We start from the raw sequence: 18,991 nt of genomic DNA, 5'->3' as shown, positions 1-18,991 counted from the left end.
TTCTGCATCTTCCAGGGGAGATACAGCATCAGGGCCAATTACATAACTGAAGTGGGGAGGAGGGCTGATCCACTGACTTCCCAATTATGAGGTTGAGAGGGCTACTGTGAAAATGTGCTGGATTATGATTGCTAATCACAATCACAACATCACGCCAACTACATTTTGTTGTAAATAAAATAAAACATAAAATAGTAACATTTTCTTTTTTGAAAACTGTAACAGGAAGCAGAAGAGAAGGAGAATGCCACGTGAGACATGTGAGACCAGCTGGGCTGAAAGCACTTTATAAATGATTAAAATATTAAACAGTTAAACTTATATATTGTTCTGAAGGTAAAATATCTTTTCCAAATCTCTTTGCATCCTAGAGTTTGATGTCAAATCGACAGTTTTGTTAAAAAAAAAAACTAGAGCAGTTTCCCAGTTCCACTTCTCATGCTGTTCTTTTCTGTTCTTAAGAAAACTCTACGTCGGTTTCATGAATCATTATTAAACTGCAGAATTGTTCCCGTCTCTCAGTCAGGCAGCTCGTTTTCAGAATTAACACGCTACAATTAGACGGAGCATTTTCTCTAAAAGCTGGAAAATCATGGAACTTGTGACACATTTAGCACATTTACCACAGCCAGTGTGTGAAACCTAATGATAGGTGACTATTTTGGTGAATGAGTGTACTCTTTTTTTTAACATTTTCATGTATTTTAAATCTCTGACACACTTAAAGGAATTAATCTAACTTTGCAAAAAATAGAAATATGCACTGAAACCCGTAAATATTACTGTAATTGAAACCTAACCATACAACTGCAGATTAAACAGAAACTGATTATTCTGCACGAGCATTGTCAGTAAGCAAGTGTGTGCAAGAGGGCTCTTGAGTGTGCATCCATTTTGTTTATACCTGAGAACAAATCGCAGATGAGAAAAACACTGATGAATGTCAGAACGGTGTAAGTGGGGCCCGGTGGGTGCTGCGGCAGTAATACCTTCTGTTTAGCAGAATGAACATGGCCAAGCAGCCCCGATAGAGATACTCAGTTTAAATACTATTTGGAGAATTTGCTGGAAAACAAAAGTTCAGTCTGACTGCCTGGTGTCTGGATTTTTTTTTCCCCCACTTCAAAGAAGTCTTAAGGAGAGTTATTTCTCAACCCTCTCCCAAAAAGTTCTGTTTTTAAGAATCAAACTTCCTTTAAAGTGAGAAATCTGGAGAACATATTGATATATTCCCTTTTAAACCCTCACTGGAAATGTTTCGACCATGGTCTCGCCCGTGTGCTCACCACAGACACACTTTCGAGATGGACAGTTCTCACACAGTACCTGACACCGTAAATGTGGGATGTGGCTGTGAAGCACCTCAGATAAGGAGCTCTCAGCTACTACACGGGCTTCCAATGCTACTTTGTATTCTGAGACACGCACTGACTCCGCTGATAAAATCTCTTGTAATGGTCGGTAGATGCAGCCAATCAGTGTTTACAGTCTGCATTCTGTCCAAATGTTTAATGGGGAGCATGGGGAAACTAGAGGCTAGAGCTGTAGAATGAGGGCAAGAGTTCATTTGTTAATGGTGCCGTAATGAACAGCCGCTCATGTGTCCAGAGAATTGTTGAGTGTGGACAGATTTTCAATATCATTTCGTTTCTTTATACATCATATAGTAAAAGAAAAAGGGGGTGGGTGTATGAGTGGATGCCGGAAAATGAACAGGAGAGATATTCCCGTTATATAACCATCCTAATCCTGATCCTAACCTTGTCCTGCCATGTGTCCTTGTCCACAGAGAGCGGTCAGATCAACAACAACGTGGGACAGGGCTCAAACATGGTTCAGCAGCACCCGTACCCCGCCCTGAGCCAGTTCGCTCACGCCTACGAACAGCAGCAGCAGCAGCAGCAGCAGCAGCAGCAGCAGCAGCAGCAGCAGCAGCAGCAGCAGCAAAATAAAGATTTCAACAAATACGCCTCCCTGAAGGCTGTGGGTGAGTGTCTGTCAAGCTTCTTATCATCTTAACATTTTTTAAGTGTAAAAATGAAGAGGAGCAGAGAATGTTTCCACAGTTTGGGGGGGAGAGGCGAGTGCACTGGAAGTTGTGTGACTGATTTACCTGCTGTTTCTAGTGGTGCTGACTGTAAGAATGTTTGGAGAGGGGGCACCGTCAGTGACTCTTGGGGCTTGTGACCCTTCCCTGCGGAGGCCCTGAGAGCTCAACGCACTACAATGAATGAAAAACGTCTTCACCAATTTGATAGCACATGCCCGGCAAATAGAAAATGTGCTGTAAACATTCACATCGAAAAGGGAGGAACATGGCTGAGACACTGTATCCAGCCAGTCGAAGTGATCCGCATTAATTCAATCTGTGGATGCAGTGGGGGTGCATGTGCACGTGCACCGAGGTCACTCTCAAGCTCAACAGATTCTGATATGAGCACAGAATAATATGTGCACAGAATAATAGGGAATAAAAGGTCTCGCATGAGAGAGAATTGCATACCAACTGGAGCTGAAACTATGAGGTCTGACTGTCTTCATGGACGATAACAACTTTATGGACCATAGTGTGAGCATGTGGTTGCTCGCCGTCGCGCGACGCCACAAGCGAACACACAGCAAATGGTGCAGCACACACAAAGATATAGATCTCTTATGTTGTGATGAGCAGTGTACAACATTGTTTGGTTCATTATAAAGCTCTGACGGGACAAACTAGAACATGGCGGGCCTCCACAGTTCTCAATAATTAATGGAAGACACTGAATTATATGTCTGTATTTTGTCGAATTTCCTGAATTGGCAAGTGTGTCCCAGCTGTGTTCATCACTTTCTAGTGTCCCCTGGAAACACTTCCATTGTGTTGCGAGTATTTGGTTGTGTCGTGAGTATTTGCCAAACGTGTGTTGTCAGGTTGATGTTTTCCCCATTTGCATGTGTCTTCTCAAGTTGCATTGAGCTCTAAGGGCCACCGTACTTCCCCCATTCTTGCAAGCTGAATCATAATCGAATGTATAGTATCTTGAGAAATTGAGAACTGGGGTTACTATCAATTCATCACTTGCCTTTTTTTTATAGATCCCCAAGGAGTTGTGTTACAATTTACGAGGAGCCATTAACCTTAAATTTATTGTTATTTTTGGAAACTATGTTAAATCTCTTAAATATAACTGACAATAAAAAGGGACATTATGGCTGTTGGTCGTGGTTAAGTTGTAACTTTGCAGTGACAGCAAAGCAATGAATGTACTTTCATGGTCCATCGCACATGAAAATGCATTTTTTTATTTTGTCTTGCAAAATCCTGCAAGAAAATGATTAAATCTGGGTCAGGAAAAAAAACCTACAGATTATGCCCAGCCTCCCTTCAGCAAAAAGACCTCCCCCTGTTTTCTACCCCTACCTCCCCTCTTGATTAATTCATGTACAGTCCCCAAAGGTTTTGTGATCCTAACATAAAGAGCGGTGGAGACATTTTTTCCAGAGGTCTCCAGGAGCGACGCTGCCGAACTACAGCAGTCTTGATTTGACTGGTGGCACCAAACTAGACTCCATGTAAAACAGGAACAGGCGGCTCATCAAGCTGTTTGGCAGCCTAATGCATGCCGCCAAATTCAACGAGGTCATTTGCCAGTGTGGGCTGATGCGCACCATGCTCATATGTTGTTGGCAGCGGCATCACTATTTCATAACCTGAATCCATTTGAGATTGACTTGTGAATTTTTCAGCGCGAGCGTCTTGTCAGCTTGTTTATGCTCGTCAGGTATGGGCACCCTAGCCTCACCTGATTCAGAATTCAGCCCACTCGCGTCAGATGTTGTTAATAACACATTGAAATATCTGTGCAAATAGCTACAAGACCCTATTTGTTGAAAGGCCTCTGTGCATGGCAAACAGCGGAAGTTAAAATATTTGATTCCGATGACAAATACAGGTTTGAACCCCCTCTGCATTCTAAGTGTCCCTCCCTACACCGCCCTGCATGTTAAGAACCTAATTCATCCATAGACATGTTGCGCTAACAGATCACGCTCATGTATGCTGAGCGCTGCTTTGTGCCCTGGACGCAGGAAGGTGTTTTGTGATTACAGTAGCAGTTTATGTAACTGCCAGAATTTTTTTTTAAAGCGAAACAGAGGAACACAATGTGACAAGTGGACACGTAAAGCGTACAGGAAATGAAAATAGTGATTAACATCCTGAACCCTGCCATCTTTATTGTTTGCTGGTGTATATTTAGAATATGCTGATAGTTGACCAAATATAGACTTCAGTCGGTGGCTGGATATTTTCAGCACATCTACAGCCGTGTTTGATCGCAGAAAATCGTTCAGTTATTCAAAACGCAAACAGAAGACATCTTGGTGTCCGTCTCTGAGGACCAAAAAGGCAATGAGATTTTTTTTTTTGTCCTTTGACCATTCAGCATGGAGTGAAGGAATCAGTCATGGCCGAGGCAGGGATGCCAATTTCTCCACTGACAGCAGCTCCGATAGATCAGAGTGCAGCGCAGCCACATGACACGCTGCAATTTGAGTAAGGGATGCAGCCCCACTGTCTCTCAGCTGGAGAACCTCTCTCTCTCTGATGTAAGGCTGCTGCTACTCATCTAACGGCACATAACAGCAACACATGATGCACATGCACATGCTCCGCGGAGAGTGTGTGGTGAAATAGAAGTCATCTGTTACGATGTGCGGAAGAAATTATGCAATCTGATGGAAGATTGATCCAAGAAAAAGGAAAATTCGGGCACAAGTCCTGGAATTTGTCAGCCATCAAAAACTGACAATGTTCTCAACAGGATGGAAGATCATTGTTTTGTTTAATGCACAACAATGATTACGACAATGATCTGAATCAAACTGTGGCCCCTAGTAACAATAAGCCAATTGTACACATTCCTGTGTGGAGCGAGACATTAATATCAGCTATTTAAAATTCTGTTGTTCACATGAACTAAAACAGACAGAAAAAGGCTCCTGCATAATCCAACAATAATCCGAAGATAAATAACGTGAATCCCTACTCTGCTTGAAGAGCATAAGAATCTTAAGTCTGCAGCGGTTTCACAACCAAATGTTCATGTCTTTGTTACATTGTTTACATTTGCTTTCACATTTTAATTTAGGGAGCACACCAAAAACATCCTTGACATTGATTGGTTTGTCGACAGGATGCGTGCACGTTGTCACTTTGTCAATTTGGCAGGTAGTAAGTAGTCTTTCTTACTTAATGGGATGAAAAGTGCAAAACTACCATAGCGGTATGGTTCATTTACTACAAGCAAATTTGAACATCTGGCTTGGCAACAATCTTTATTTAACAGGAAGCAATGTCAAATTGTTGTAAAGTCTTTCAGCACATAACTGTCAATATTCTCCTCTTCCTCCTCTTCAGCTGCTTTTAAAGCCACCTCCTTCTCCTTACTTCTTCATACCTGAAATGGTCCTCGTCTTCCCCGCACCGCGTCTCATGGACCTTTTTTCCTTCCTCCTCTTGGCTCTTCTAATCTCACCTCGTTTTTCTCTCCTTCATCATTTTCCTCCTCATCACCTTTATTTCCTCTCACCTTTTCTTCTGCCCCCCCTTTCCCTCTCACCTACATCTCGGCACTTCCCATCCTCTCGTCTCCCTCCCCTCATTTTGTCACCTTTATCTCTACCTCACCTTTTTCTTTGTGCTCCCTTTGTCTCCCCCCTCCCACACACACACACACACACAGTCACCTCCAGCACCCCACACAAAATCCATCACGCTCCATATCACTCCTTAAAGAATCACTGAGCTGCTAATCTCGATCCTCCCTTATAGGGGCTCATATCTGATTCCATTTCTGTAATTGAAGGAAGGCCTCCTGCCTTACCCCCCCTCTAGCTCTTGACTTGACTGACAGATTTCCATTCCACAAGTGGTATTCAAAGAGGCACCTTTGAAATGATTGGAAACCTGTCCAGAGCTATACAGCACAGGAGCCTGGGATTCCAGCAGGCAAACTGCCATTACTGTTCACCCAGAGATGGGAACGTCACTCATGAGCTGTGAAAACATTTTATGGGGGTGAAGTATGAGAGAGAGAGAGGTGAGACAGAAGGAGACAGCAGACAACCCGAAAAGGAAAGTGGTGTCTCTGTTTGAAATCACCTTTGTATGAGCTCTATCAATCTCAAGGAACATAAATGGACCTCGGTTTTCTTTTCTTCTCTGCGTCTGGTGTTTTCACTGCCTAGTGACCCCCTGAGAAAAAGCACCAAGCTAAGATCAACACCATTCTCCCAACTGCCCTTTTTCCCCCTTTTCTTTAATTGCCTCTGCCACTTTCCCAATGGTCTACTGTCCAGCTGATAAGCCACACTTCTGTCAATCAATAGCCATCTCCACTGTCCCCCTGTGAATCTATATAAGGTCACTTTATCGAATTCTAACTCCGACCGAGGCAAAAACCCAACTAATAAAGCTCCCTGGATGCAGACCTGTGGCTCAGCCCAGGAGAACAAATGACCAATTATGGCTCACGCCTAATGCAACCTGCTCTGCAACATCTAACAACTGCGATAAACCATTAAGAGTTGGGAAGCATGTTCCTTTACAACATCAATAAGGTTGTCTGTCTTGGATAGTCTGCAAAAAGAATCTGCAGTAATTGTGGAACAAATTGTTCTGATCACACATTCCCCTTGTCCTGCATCTCTTTAAAGTCCTGTAGAAATCCAATCCTGCAGGGTAGATGATTGATGGAGCCACAAGAGCAAGGTCCCGCTGATACTAGCGTTTGATCGGTCCCGAGTCAGCTGTCAATACTGCCGATTAACCCTTGGAGCCATGGGGAATTAGACATATATCTATCAAACACAAATGTTTGTTGATAATTTCACGTCAGTCCATAGTGGTGGAGATGTTTCAGTGTGGACCAAAATGGTGCATTAACCCAAGGGACCAACGTTGTCTTCTCGAGCCTCCCTGCTGAGATGGCCGATGGCCGAAATGTCACATCCGCTAACGTTTTATAATAGAGAGCGCGAGCAGCTTGTATCTGTAATAACCTATTTCTTGTGCTACCGTTTCCAACAGTTCAACCACTTTGCCTGACATTGCAGCATTTCCACAGTGGAGATTGCAGCTGAGCTACTATAGAGAGCAGGTTCAGATAACGTCTCACATCCTGAGCCGACACTGAATATCTTTACATTAGACCGTTTACCTGCCAAAGAATGCAAATGTTCACCTGAGAAAGCTTCTCTGGCCGCATTTACTATGACTATTGGATGTGTTTTTTTGTTAGGGTGGAAGAACTAGTCTTTGATTTAGAAATTGCAAAATATAAAAAGAAATGTGGTCTTGAAGAGTTTCATAATTATGTGTGCCTATGCATGCAATACATGCCATATATTACTATTCTGTATACTTATTATTATTATAAGCCCTCCATCCCTTTGGACAGTAGACAACTTGATTCTCTAATAAAAAGCAGACTGACACACTGGTCTAACACTAATAAGATCTTTATGTTATTTGCGCCGGGGGACTTTAGAAAAGCAGTGCTTGATTTATTTTTTTCATCATGCATAATGTGTGCTGGTCCCTGTGGGGTGCTGGCCTTTCTCAGGCAGAGCCATGCAGAGCCTGTACTGCGTAACAGCAGTGTTTTCCATTTCCACTCACGTACGCCGCTGGATGTGTGCACTGTTGAGCTGACTGCCGCCGGATTGATTCACCTGTCGCCTGAGCAAGTTTGATCCCCAGTGGCGGTCTAGCTGCAAACTCGGCGGGTGATACGCGCCCCCACCACCCGCATCCCTCCGCTATCCCTCCCCGCTTTTCTCGCCATGATAAACTAGATTTATAGTTACAGTGGCAGAAGGAAACTCACTGACTGTGTTAACTTTATCTTTGACGACGTGGAGGCAACGAGGGCTAAAGAGTAATGACTCGACTTGGAATGTGAATCCGACAGAAAAAAAAGGTCACATTTCGCAGTGATAAGAGAGACTGTGGCTTGGGGACGGCGGCTGCCAGAGGGAGGAATAAATGTGTGGCATGAAAGGTGACTGCTCCAAAGCTAAAGGAGCAGTCACACACAAACATGGCCGGGTATACAGAAGATATGGGAAGAGGCTTAAACCAGCACATAGAGCCCTGTGAGGCTGAGTAGGAAGATGCTGGTGTCTGTTGGCTGAGACTCCATATGTGCACACTGTGTGTTCATTTGTATCCTCATACCTGATAAAAAAAATTATTTGCCAGCAACTTTTTCCAGCAACTCTCCAGTCCCAGTGCGATGCATTATATTCACCCATTACACTGGGAGGTAGCATTTCATAGAGTCACAAAGCTAACATGCTTGTACAGGATTACAGGTTCTAATGAATTCACTACATTTATGCAGAGCGCTGAGCTTAAAACCGACATTGGGCATATGTTTTGTGCATGAGCAAAATTACAAAGCTACCAAAAAGCATTGATAGAGTGCAGCTGTTAATCTCTATAAACTCATTCTGCATGTGAATATGCAGAATCTGTATTCTGGTTCCCATTCCATTCAGTTTGACCTATCAAGCTTTTGTTGCCAGCAGGTAAACAGTCTATTGTGGAGAGCAAAGGGGCTGGAAAACATTGACCAAAATGTTTTGGCTATCAACTTTTTAACTTATCTTTATTCATATGCAGATTAGAGATTAACCAAAATATCATATGGACCTAAAAAAACAACAAAAAGTATCGCTGTTTGTGTTTTGTGTAGAGACTGACTGACAGCAAATGGAAGACAGCATCTTGGCCCTGATATCCACCTAGTGGCTAGTCCCTGATATGTCACCAGAAGCCCCAAAATATTGGCTGAGCACCCAGAGGCTAATTCATAGTCAGACTTTAGCTGATGGTCTTGGAATTCAGTATTTTGCATGCGGACTGGATGAGCCAATCTTCCAGTTCGTGGATGACCACAGCCATCGGCCATATACTCAATAATTACCCTCCTGAACACTCAAATGTTCTCTTGATTGTATGTCAGAGGGAGAAAAGAACATGCAGTATGTTCGATGTTGACCACCATAGTGTATGTTGTAATGGCCTTGCATGCTTTGTCCAAGATATAGTTATTTTTCTTTTTATTTATTATTTTAGTTATTTGTCATAATGAACACCTTCCCACCACCACAGAACATTTTTTTTCTTTGCTATATAAAAGGAGGAAGAGGCAAGATGGAGGAGACTCTCTAGGCTTTCCTTTTGATTTCACTCCTCCGGTGGCACAACACGCCTCAATATGCAGGCGTTGTCAGTAGCCCTGACAACCTGTTTGGTCAGTGTGATGAGGGAGGGCTGACCAATAAATTTAAAGTATATGGGGTTTGTTACACGACCTTTTTAGATTATGGGAGTAAAAAAGGGATGGGGTATTTTCCATCCAAACCTTTTCTTGTGTGTGTGTGCATGTGCATGCATGTACTCTCGCCTGCCTTAGTTTGCAGCTGATCTACAAACTTCTCAACGTTCTTTTTTATGAGTCACTCTATAACAGTTTTATTTTCTCTAGCAAACACAGACGTGCTGAGAATATTCTTTTTTTAAACAATAGACTGTCTAAAAAGAGCAAACAGCCAAATTGAAAAAAGGTAAATTAAATAGATTCTAACAATTAACTGAAGATCTCAACTGTACCCTGCAGCAGCTCTTTCATGTCCACCTTACATTTTCATTAGCTCCCTGTTTCTCTCTCTCCCTCTTCCATCAGCCGCCAAGTACAACGGAGAACTCTACACCAAGCGTCGACTGATGGTTGAGCTGCCAACGAAGGGCGGCCTCCCTCTCCAGCCAATGGGCAACTCCAGACCCTCTATGGGCAACATGTCGTCGATGACTCCTCCGATGACCAACAATCCCATGGCTTCGAATCCAATGACCTCCAATTCCATGAACCCCAACATCACTCAGATGACTTCAATGAACCCAATGACGTCAATGAACCCAATGACGTCAATGAACCCAATGACGTCAATGAACCCAATGACGTCAATGCAACCCATGACGTCAATGACACACATGACGTCAATGACACCCATGACGTCAATGACACACATGACCTCAATGACACACATGACATCCCTCACTCCGATGTCCTCCATGACCCCTATGACTTCTCTGGGTCCACTGACTCCAGAGCCCGTGGCCACCTATGTCACAGAGATGCCCAGTATCTCCTCTGGGTCAACCCTCCCGACAGAGCGGCACATAGCAGGGGGAGGAGGAGGTGGGGGACTTAAGCCAAATGGCCACAAACTCAAAGGCAGCCATGGCCACACTGCCCACAGCTCTCACAGCTCTCACAGCTCCCACCCTCATGCTCACAGCCATAGTAGCAAGCCGCCAGGACTCGGGGCTACCTCCCTGGCACACATGGTGGGGACCATGCCAGGTGGCATGTCCCTAGGCATGTCCAGGCTCGCTGAGACCACCATTGGCTCCAGCTCGGCTACAATGGGCCGCCCATTGGCATACAGTTCCAACACAATTGCGACTGGGCATGGCATGGGGCTGGGGCTGAAGGGCTGGGACGGGACTGAGACAGTGGGCCGCAGGAAGACCTACGGGCACAAGAGGCCTCAGTGTACCGTTCTGGAGCCGAACCAGCTCCATGGCAGCAGAGGCCAAAGCCACAGCCAACACTTCCTCCCCACGCAGCCCTACTTTGTGACCAACAGCAAGACAGAGGTGACTGTGTGAGTGAGGAGGGAAAGGGAGAAAAAGAAGGGTAAATGGATGCCTACTGAGTGGTGGCACAGGTAATCTCTAAGTGGAGACACCAATTCCTGGGGTGGTCAAAAGGTGCAAATCTGTGTGTGTATGTTTGTGTCAAGAAGTTGAGGCTTCTTGGTTTGCTGGTGAATGCGGTGGGAAAGTGACACTGTGTCCGAGTGTTCCTCATTTCACAAACGGAGAGTTCACGAATCAAATCACTGAACAGACCTTTGTTGTCAAGAGGATGGCATAAAAGCAGGTGACGTCTGTAACCATAACAAATAGCCTACAGAGCTGGGATGTATGTACACTTGTGGTGATATTCGAGTGTTGTCTCACGGATGATATCTACCCTGTAATGATAATATCTGAGCATTTCAGTGCGACTACACACAGACAATGAAGTGGGAACCTGCTAGTAAGATGGATTGGCTTCACTGTAGGAACCCAACCTGAGAAGAAATATAAAGGATTAATGTACAGCACTGAAACATCTTGGTAAGAAGAAATACAAGTTTACCCACAAACCTGGCCACAAGTGTTCTGCTCATCTGCCCAACAAAGTGTGGAATGGTTTGGAAGAAATAACATTCCCTCACGATTCAGCCCCAAATCTACTGAGGGCTTAGAAACAGACGAGGAGGATACTGGGCTTTGCAGACATGCAGGGCTTTCCAGTCTGGCTATTCAGAAACACCTTCATAAGCTCTGCAGCTGAAGGTCGCCCTTTTCCACGAGGCTCCAGCACAGAGAATGGACGCTGTCGCACTGGCATTGTACTGCTCTGATCTCGTCTGTGGTGGTGACAGCTGGCCGCGAGGAGGGAAAAGGTGGCAGGGAGGCAGCAACTGGACGAGGCTGCTGCGAGCAGAGGCTCCTCGGAGCTTTGTTCTCATGCACACGCCCACACACAAATGCACATACTCAGAAACATGCACAGAAAAACTTGTACACACACACAGATATATTTACTGTAGCAACAAAACACACAAGGGTTTGACAGATATGGGTTTGTTGAAGAATGATACCAGTCAATTTGGATTTCAGTTGCCAATGGTTGCTAAATTATTTAATTTGGATATATTTACTATCTATATTTTTGTGGCTTGCATCCTAAAATGTATGTTCACCCACAATCGTATTCTTGTCAGTGAATTGAGACCATTGCAGTGTTCAAGAAATCTCTAATAAGACTACAAAAAAATCTAACTTTAGAATTATCAGCTGAGTCAAAATGACAAGCAATTAACATTAATTATACCTTTAAATCCTATTGAACAATTGACATAGTTAAAGAAATGGTTTGACGGTTTGGGAAATATGCCAACTGGCTTCTTCGCCAAGAATTAAATGAGAGGAATGATACCTCTCTCATATCTATACAATAAGAAGCAACAGCTAGCAGCCAGTTAGCTTAGCTTAGCACAAAGACTGAACAGTGGGATCTGGCTAGTCCATATACAGTGGTACCAAATTTCATATACCAGCACTTTTAAAGCAAACTTAAACTTAAAAACTTTTAAAAAGTACATGTTATGCAGAGTAGTAGACTTTGTTAATTCCTGTAGTCTTATCACAGTGAAGTTGTCAGGCAACTAAATGTTGAGAAATTCCTATAAAATTATTTATAGATGAATAAAATGTGCAAAATATAAAGTTATTTTAAGGCAGCTGTGCAGGACTGTGGACAAAATTACATATTTGATTAAAATAGCCATTTGTTTTATGTATATATCAGTTTAACACACGTAAAGAAATGGGTCAAAATAAAATATTTATTAAAGTGGACCAAATGTCAGGTTTGGCTTCTGAACATTTTATTTTTTTATTCTGCATAGAAAGTTCTACAAAACCAAGGAACTGTGGTGAAAAATGGGTATAATGGGAATAATAATATAAAAAAACACATCCTTTGCTGGTAATAAAACACACTGCCACAAAAAACTAGGCTTAATTAGATCACTTGCTGTACTCGAGCTCTTGCTAAGAAAGAAGAACAAAAAACATCACAACCAGCAGAAAAAAAGAAAATCTGGGTTACATGACTCACACATGAAAATAAATCCTTAAGTCTAACAAATAGGCCAAATCTTCTCACAGCTTCTCCGAGCCCATTTGCTAGTTTTGTAATGATGTGGTACTTATTAGCAGCTGCAGCCACTGTTATCATTGTAACCTTGTTATCTAAAGTGCTGCGTCAACCTCTAAGACCCTCTTTACGCTTGCGATTAAGATGCATTTTCAAGTGATCAGACTGAAGTCAGACATTGCTTAGCCACGTTAGAGTCAAAACACGAGTATGCCCAGGACGCGGTGTGGAAGGATCATGATTTGATTGCTAAAACCATCTCTGGGAGTCGTCAGAGCAGTGTTCAGCCTAAGAGCTAACAAGGCGACGGGCTGCTCTGACAATATCACACTCTAAAATACATTTGTTGATAGACAGCAACCTAAAAAAAAATGGTGTTAACTTTCCATTTTAATGTCTGTAAATAAAAGAGGAAGAGGTGCACATGCCTGCCTGGTGTGAGACCAAGACATTGGATTTCAATGTGACACATGAAACAACTCGGCCAGCTGAGCGCGGGGTCTACGGGGGGGGAATGTTTTTACCTCGTGCTGTGGAACCACTGCTGCCTCGGGGGTCACCTGACTGGAAAACCTGAGACCAAAATTGAATCCGTGGAACAGGATTGAAGAAGTCATCAGTGCATTCAAATGTGTCACTTATACATCCACATCCACACACACACACACACACACACACACACACACACACACACACACACATGTACACACACAGAGATTTACAGGGTGGACTCTGCTTTCCTTGTGCTCCCACAGTGCCGAGCGGCAGGCGTTGTCACAGCGGAGAGACAAAGAGTCACCGCTACTGCGTCTATTGTACATGAAAGACTGTGAAACTCCAGACCTTGGCCCTTTGTAGCGATAACTGACATTATGCTTTTTTATATATATAAATATACATAGCCTTTCTCGCTTTATCTCTTTCTTTTCATGCTTTTTTCTTCCCCCCTTCTTTTTCTTCTTTGCTCCCCCCATGTCTGTCTTCAATCGAAGACATTCAGAGCAGAAATATTGGAGGGAAACTAAATCTGGGCTGTTATGAAGCTTTTCTGTGATAGTAGAGTACAGTCATGATGAGCCAGTGAGTAATAATAATAATTCAGCCCCACCTTGAAAGGCATGATTGGTTTTCCCCCATTGTTCTAGCAGGAAATATAAGTGATTGATTCTGTGTGCCAAAAAATGTAATCCAGTTTGCAGTTTTGTCCCACTGTGTGTGCTCTTGAACACTGCGCACATTTCACCCGTTATAAATTTTGTATGTCTGTATGTGTGTGTGTGTGCAGATCCTACTTTAGTAAAGGATTATTGTGTCTGAGGAAGTCAAAAATCAAACAAACCAGAAAAACTTTATCTATGGAGATTAAAATCCTATAAACCTGCCATTCTTGACAATGATAATTCTTGTGGGTTTTTTCCTCTGTGTATTTATTTCCTTATTTTCTTGACAGCTGGTGGTTTTGTTTGCGACAGAGCTGAGAAGCAGGTCAATGTTTGCCCGGGATGTGCATTATCGGACCCAATTGACTTAATCCAGCAAGGCGGAAATGTGGAAATATGAACCCTCCTAGCGGCCCCATACTGCCCCATCCTTAAAGCCCATTCAGCTGCGCAAAGGCAGGCGCTGGAACAATAGGTAACTGGCAGGCCAGGGGAAACAGTTGGTAAACAAAAAAAAAGGGGGAAAACTAATCCCTCACCGTAACAGCCAAAATAAACCAGATAGAAAGCGGGGAATTGGTTGCGCCGGCTGGGTCACGGTTGATGGGGTCAGAGGCACAGATGCGTGGGTTCAGGAGGCAGTCATGTCTGACATTTTTCATCAGACGAGTCGGCCAGACAAAAAAAAAATGCTGCAGCGGAGACAAAAGGACACAGGTTGTCTGCAGGCTCGACACCACTAGTGACAGAGCATGAAGAAGATGATCAAAGACTGTTCGTGTTCATCGTTTAGTAATAAGATACAGATTTTCTGAATTTTCGTAACATTAATTTTACATAATTGATGACGTAATGTAGTGTCTGAAGCTATTGTCAGCACTGGCCCCACAGACTAAGAAAAAGGGGACCAGTGTATCCTTTGAGTATTTGTAGTTTGAAGTACAGTTTTATAGCTCAGAGATGGTTGCTTTCCATTGACTTGTTTACCTTACTTTAGAAAAACCAACCAGCTTCACGCCCTGAGGGGATCTCCTCCTTCTTTGTGGTGGAGTTTGACCTTTACAGTTTTTTATGGTTGATGCACAAAAAAATAGACATGTCCTTACTTTCACTGGGATGATAGCATAAGGTATCATGGGCAGGGGTATAAAGCAAATCATTATTCAATGGTATCAGCTCCAAAAATAAAAGGTACCACGCTACAAAAGGGATTTAGTAGTGGCTTGGTCACTCCAGCATTTCAGACTGTGAACTTTTGTTGTGTAATCCATGGAAATGTCTCACTATATGAAATATGTTATATTTCAAATAAATTGGCAGAGACACGTGGATGATTTCAGCTGGGCCACTTTCTGGTGTGACCAGGCCATTAGTCAGTCCACCTGCTAGTCAATCAGAAAGTGCCTAGTGACCACCTTCAGCTCTATACCACCATCCACGAAACTGCAAAATGAGGTCCAAATCTAGAGCTGACCACTCAGTGGGAACTCATTGCTCCAAACCATCCATGTCCTGATTACTCTGGGAGCACTGCCACGGCTTAAAGCTTTTTTCTTTACCTTTTTTTTCTCCTCTCTGGCTGAATGGAAGTCAAATGGAGAGTGGCCGTGAAAATGGCCTGATAACAGACCCAAGTTAGAGGGTTCAGTGGTTCATTGGAGTAGATTGATCACCAGCTAAGGACAGGCGCAGGAACCGCTTCTCCACCTTCTCCTACTGTATAAAAACACAGCCAATATATCACAGGTATAGTCGCTGCCGTCTTGGTCTGGTGATGCCTGAGTCGGCTATAACGAAATCTTACCCTTATCCCATTCTCTAGTCAATCTCTGCTCTCAAACATGACACTCCACCCACTTTTGACAGCATCAAATAACTCATTAAAAACAAACTAATAAGAAAAATTTGCCCCTGAGAAAACATTGAGTTGTAAATACCTAAAATGTCAGAAACTATCTTTGCCCTATCTGCAAACATGGAGGAGGCAAGCAGGGTTTGATTTAAATTTTGGGAGCTGTCATGTAATTCATCTTTACATACAGAGATAAATCACCAAATGGGGTCACAATAGAGACAAGTGAGACCCGTCTCTCTAGTAACTTTATTTAATCTGAATAAATTCCTGCGTCTAATATGAATACTACCAAAGTGCATTTCCCTCTTTTGTCCATTCGGTTTACTTTAACCAGCTAACCATGATACACAGCCATGTCTTTTCTCACCCACTGGAAAGAGCACAGTCTGGTTATTGATCCCTATAGCTCAAACCCTTTGTTTGTACAGTGGTAGGTCCCCAATTATTCGGTGCGAATCGCTGCTCAAACATGACCTCACCAACTTCCCACCTGCAAAAACCCTGCTTCTCTGGCTCTGTCCGCAACAGCTCTTTACAGCCGTGCATCACCTGAGCCACCACGCTACATGACTCACTTCTCATAACCGTGCGGCCACCTCTCGGCTCATTTCTGATGTGCTCTTACTCTCGTGTCCAGGGTCCAACTCTTGGAAGGAAAACATCAGAATGATTGTTGAGCTTATGTGGGGTTTGCAGCTGGGCCCAAAGTCTCTGAATTTGTCAAATATATAAGGGCACTGAGAAAAGCAAACCACCCACTTACTCACAAGATACACACCGACAAGCACTAACAGAGAGAAAACTGAGCTTATGCTCCCCGATAACTTACGATCTGGTCTTTAATCACTGAAACCAAGAGCAATGGGGAAAACCTTTGGTGCTGCGACAGGGACTCCGTCCACGGTGGACAGAAATCGAAAAGGGACTTTGGGAAGCTTTGAATTATTAAATTTAGCTCCTTTTACAAAGCTGTGAATCATGGACTGTTGCCTCACACACACACACACATCCACACGCTGAAAAACACCACTGTCCAGTCACTCCATCTGGCAACAGTATTGTTAACCCGACATGCAGACCCTCAGACCATCGATCATTGATGCAGCAGCTCAGTAAATTCTCCAATCAATCACTGATATGAACTGCAACATGTCTGGAAAATGCATATCCTGTTGAGTATTTTCTTTTGTGCACTCATTTAAAAGCTGAAGATGTGAAGCATGGACTGTTCTCGTCGTCAGTCTGAATCAGGAGGGCGACGTTGTCTGTAAATATTTATTTTTCGCTGGGGAAGTAGTGAAGGGACTTTTCTTTTTTTTCTCCGTTTTACCCAAACAGACAAAATGCAGTATAGTCTTTTCATTAAAGAAAAGAAAGAGCAGCGTTATCTTGATGACAGAGTGGGATATGTACAGTACATGGGAGATGACACTAAAGGGCTCAAACACAAGATTTCCCTCCACTCTTTTCTTGTCTATCCTCCACTGTTGCCGTTTGCCGTGCTTGATAGTGTTGTAATGATTACAGCCTATGAAGAACGGCATCTGTACGATCACGAGAAATCGATATATCACTATATTATCAAAAGGGTTCTTGTCAGCTACGTTTACGACTTTGTATGGCATCTTTATGCGCAATGTTTTTCACCACTACGGAGCTGTCTACTTATGCACACAGAGACAGAGGAGACGCAGTGTTTGTTGTCCAGTGACGCTCTAACATCTGTTTAAAAAGGGTTTTGCTCCTATGATGTGCTTTATATGTATGATTTTGACCACATACCTATATTAAATATATCTGCTGTTAGCATCACGGGATGGATATCAATCACGGTGGATGTGACCCCTGCTATTAGCCGGAGTCAGAAGAATCAATAAGCTATTTGTGATATGACTACTATTCATTAGCGAGCATATCCTTTTATAGAATAACTCATTGATTAACTCATTTTGGTGTTAATCATGCATTACATGCAAAGTTATATGAAATCCAATTTTCTATTTTTGATGTCCAGACCAGTTTGTGGTATTTATGCATATGTGTATATGGATATGGCCCCAACACTGCATTTATGCGTGACTAGTAAAGCATATTTTCTAAGATATAGAGTCCATCTCCCACTATTGTTTGCACAGTAGCTTATAATATGCACCGTGATGCCCCATCATCCTATTACTGTTTACTGACTTTATAATTTGTGAGAATTACGTTATGAAAAAGCTGTATTTTGGTACTATTCAAATATTGTTAGAAAAAGAGGTATAGCAGACGTTTTGTCCAAGACATATATTACCATAGTGTTGCTATGAATTAGTCAGTTTTTCTTATTTTTGGGGAGGGATGACAGGGATATTTTTGTTCTTCTTTTGTTGTTGATTTGCAATCTGACAGTATTATCACCATTGTTCTATATACAACTTTCTTACGTGGCAATAAAAGATGACTTCTGTAAAAAAACGCTGCCGTCTTTGCTTTCCTTTGGAGTCTCTTTTGTTTCTTGTCCTTTTGTCTTAAATTAGAGAAACTGTACAGTCCATCAGCTCCTTTTTATTCCCTCTCCTCGTCTCCTCTCTCAGTTTCCTCCTCTCCATTTCCCTCGGCTCTACACTTCCCGAAAAAAACATCCGATGATAAATAGAGGCTGTTACTCCGGCTTGGACAAACTTTACAAACATGTTAATGTACTGCAGCTAAAATGAGAAGTTGAAGCAGCATGTCAACTGTTTGACACCTAAATGTCTCAAAGATGTCAATTCTAATTCTGCTAAAGTTGCAACGTACTTCTTTTCACAGAGAGCACTTGACAAAAGTTAATGTGCACAAGGTCATAACGATCGAAGATAAATGTACTAAAATTAACCTGCTTTTTGTGATATTTATAATATGCATTGCTTTTTCATCTGTTGTTAGTCAGCATATTTACATTCAGTAAATACCATCATTAGTTAGTAGCGTCATAAACCCCGACGGGAACCCTCGGCTGGATTCTCACATTGAGAATTCAATTTCTATGGACATTATACTAGGAGGCCAGGCGGATAAAGTCTGCAGAAACTGCAGAGTGTCTCACTCGGACATTTACGTTCACATATGCACCTCCTTCGGAGAAAATAAGGAAGAACTGCAGAGTTCAGTGCATGTCGGAAAGC

General features: G+C 42.8%; 1 protein-coding gene across 1 annotated transcript in view; it reads left to right on the top strand.

The window, feature by feature from the left end:
- Positions 1-18,299, top strand: part of shisa9a (shisa family member 9a) — a 49,769-nt gene extending 31,470 nt beyond the window's left edge. The window contains exons 3-4 of the mRNA XM_035145259.2: positions 1,790-1,987; positions 9,735-18,299. Of these exons, the coding sequence (XP_035001150.2) occupies positions 1,790-1,987; positions 9,735-10,723 (1,187 nt within the window). The 3' untranslated portion in view covers positions 10,724-18,299. The remainder of the gene's footprint in view (positions 1-1,789; positions 1,988-9,734) is intronic.
- Positions 18,300-18,991: the final 692 nt, after the last annotated feature.

The sequence above is a fragment of the Hippoglossus stenolepis genome, chromosome 21 (assembly GCF_022539355.2).
Source record: "Hippoglossus stenolepis isolate QCI-W04-F060 chromosome 21, HSTE1.2, whole genome shotgun sequence".
Lineage (NCBI taxonomy): Eukaryota > Metazoa > Chordata > Actinopteri > Pleuronectiformes > Pleuronectidae > Hippoglossus > Hippoglossus stenolepis.
The sequence above is the reverse complement of the archived record's forward strand: the minus strand, read 5'-3'. Positions and strand labels throughout refer to the sequence as shown.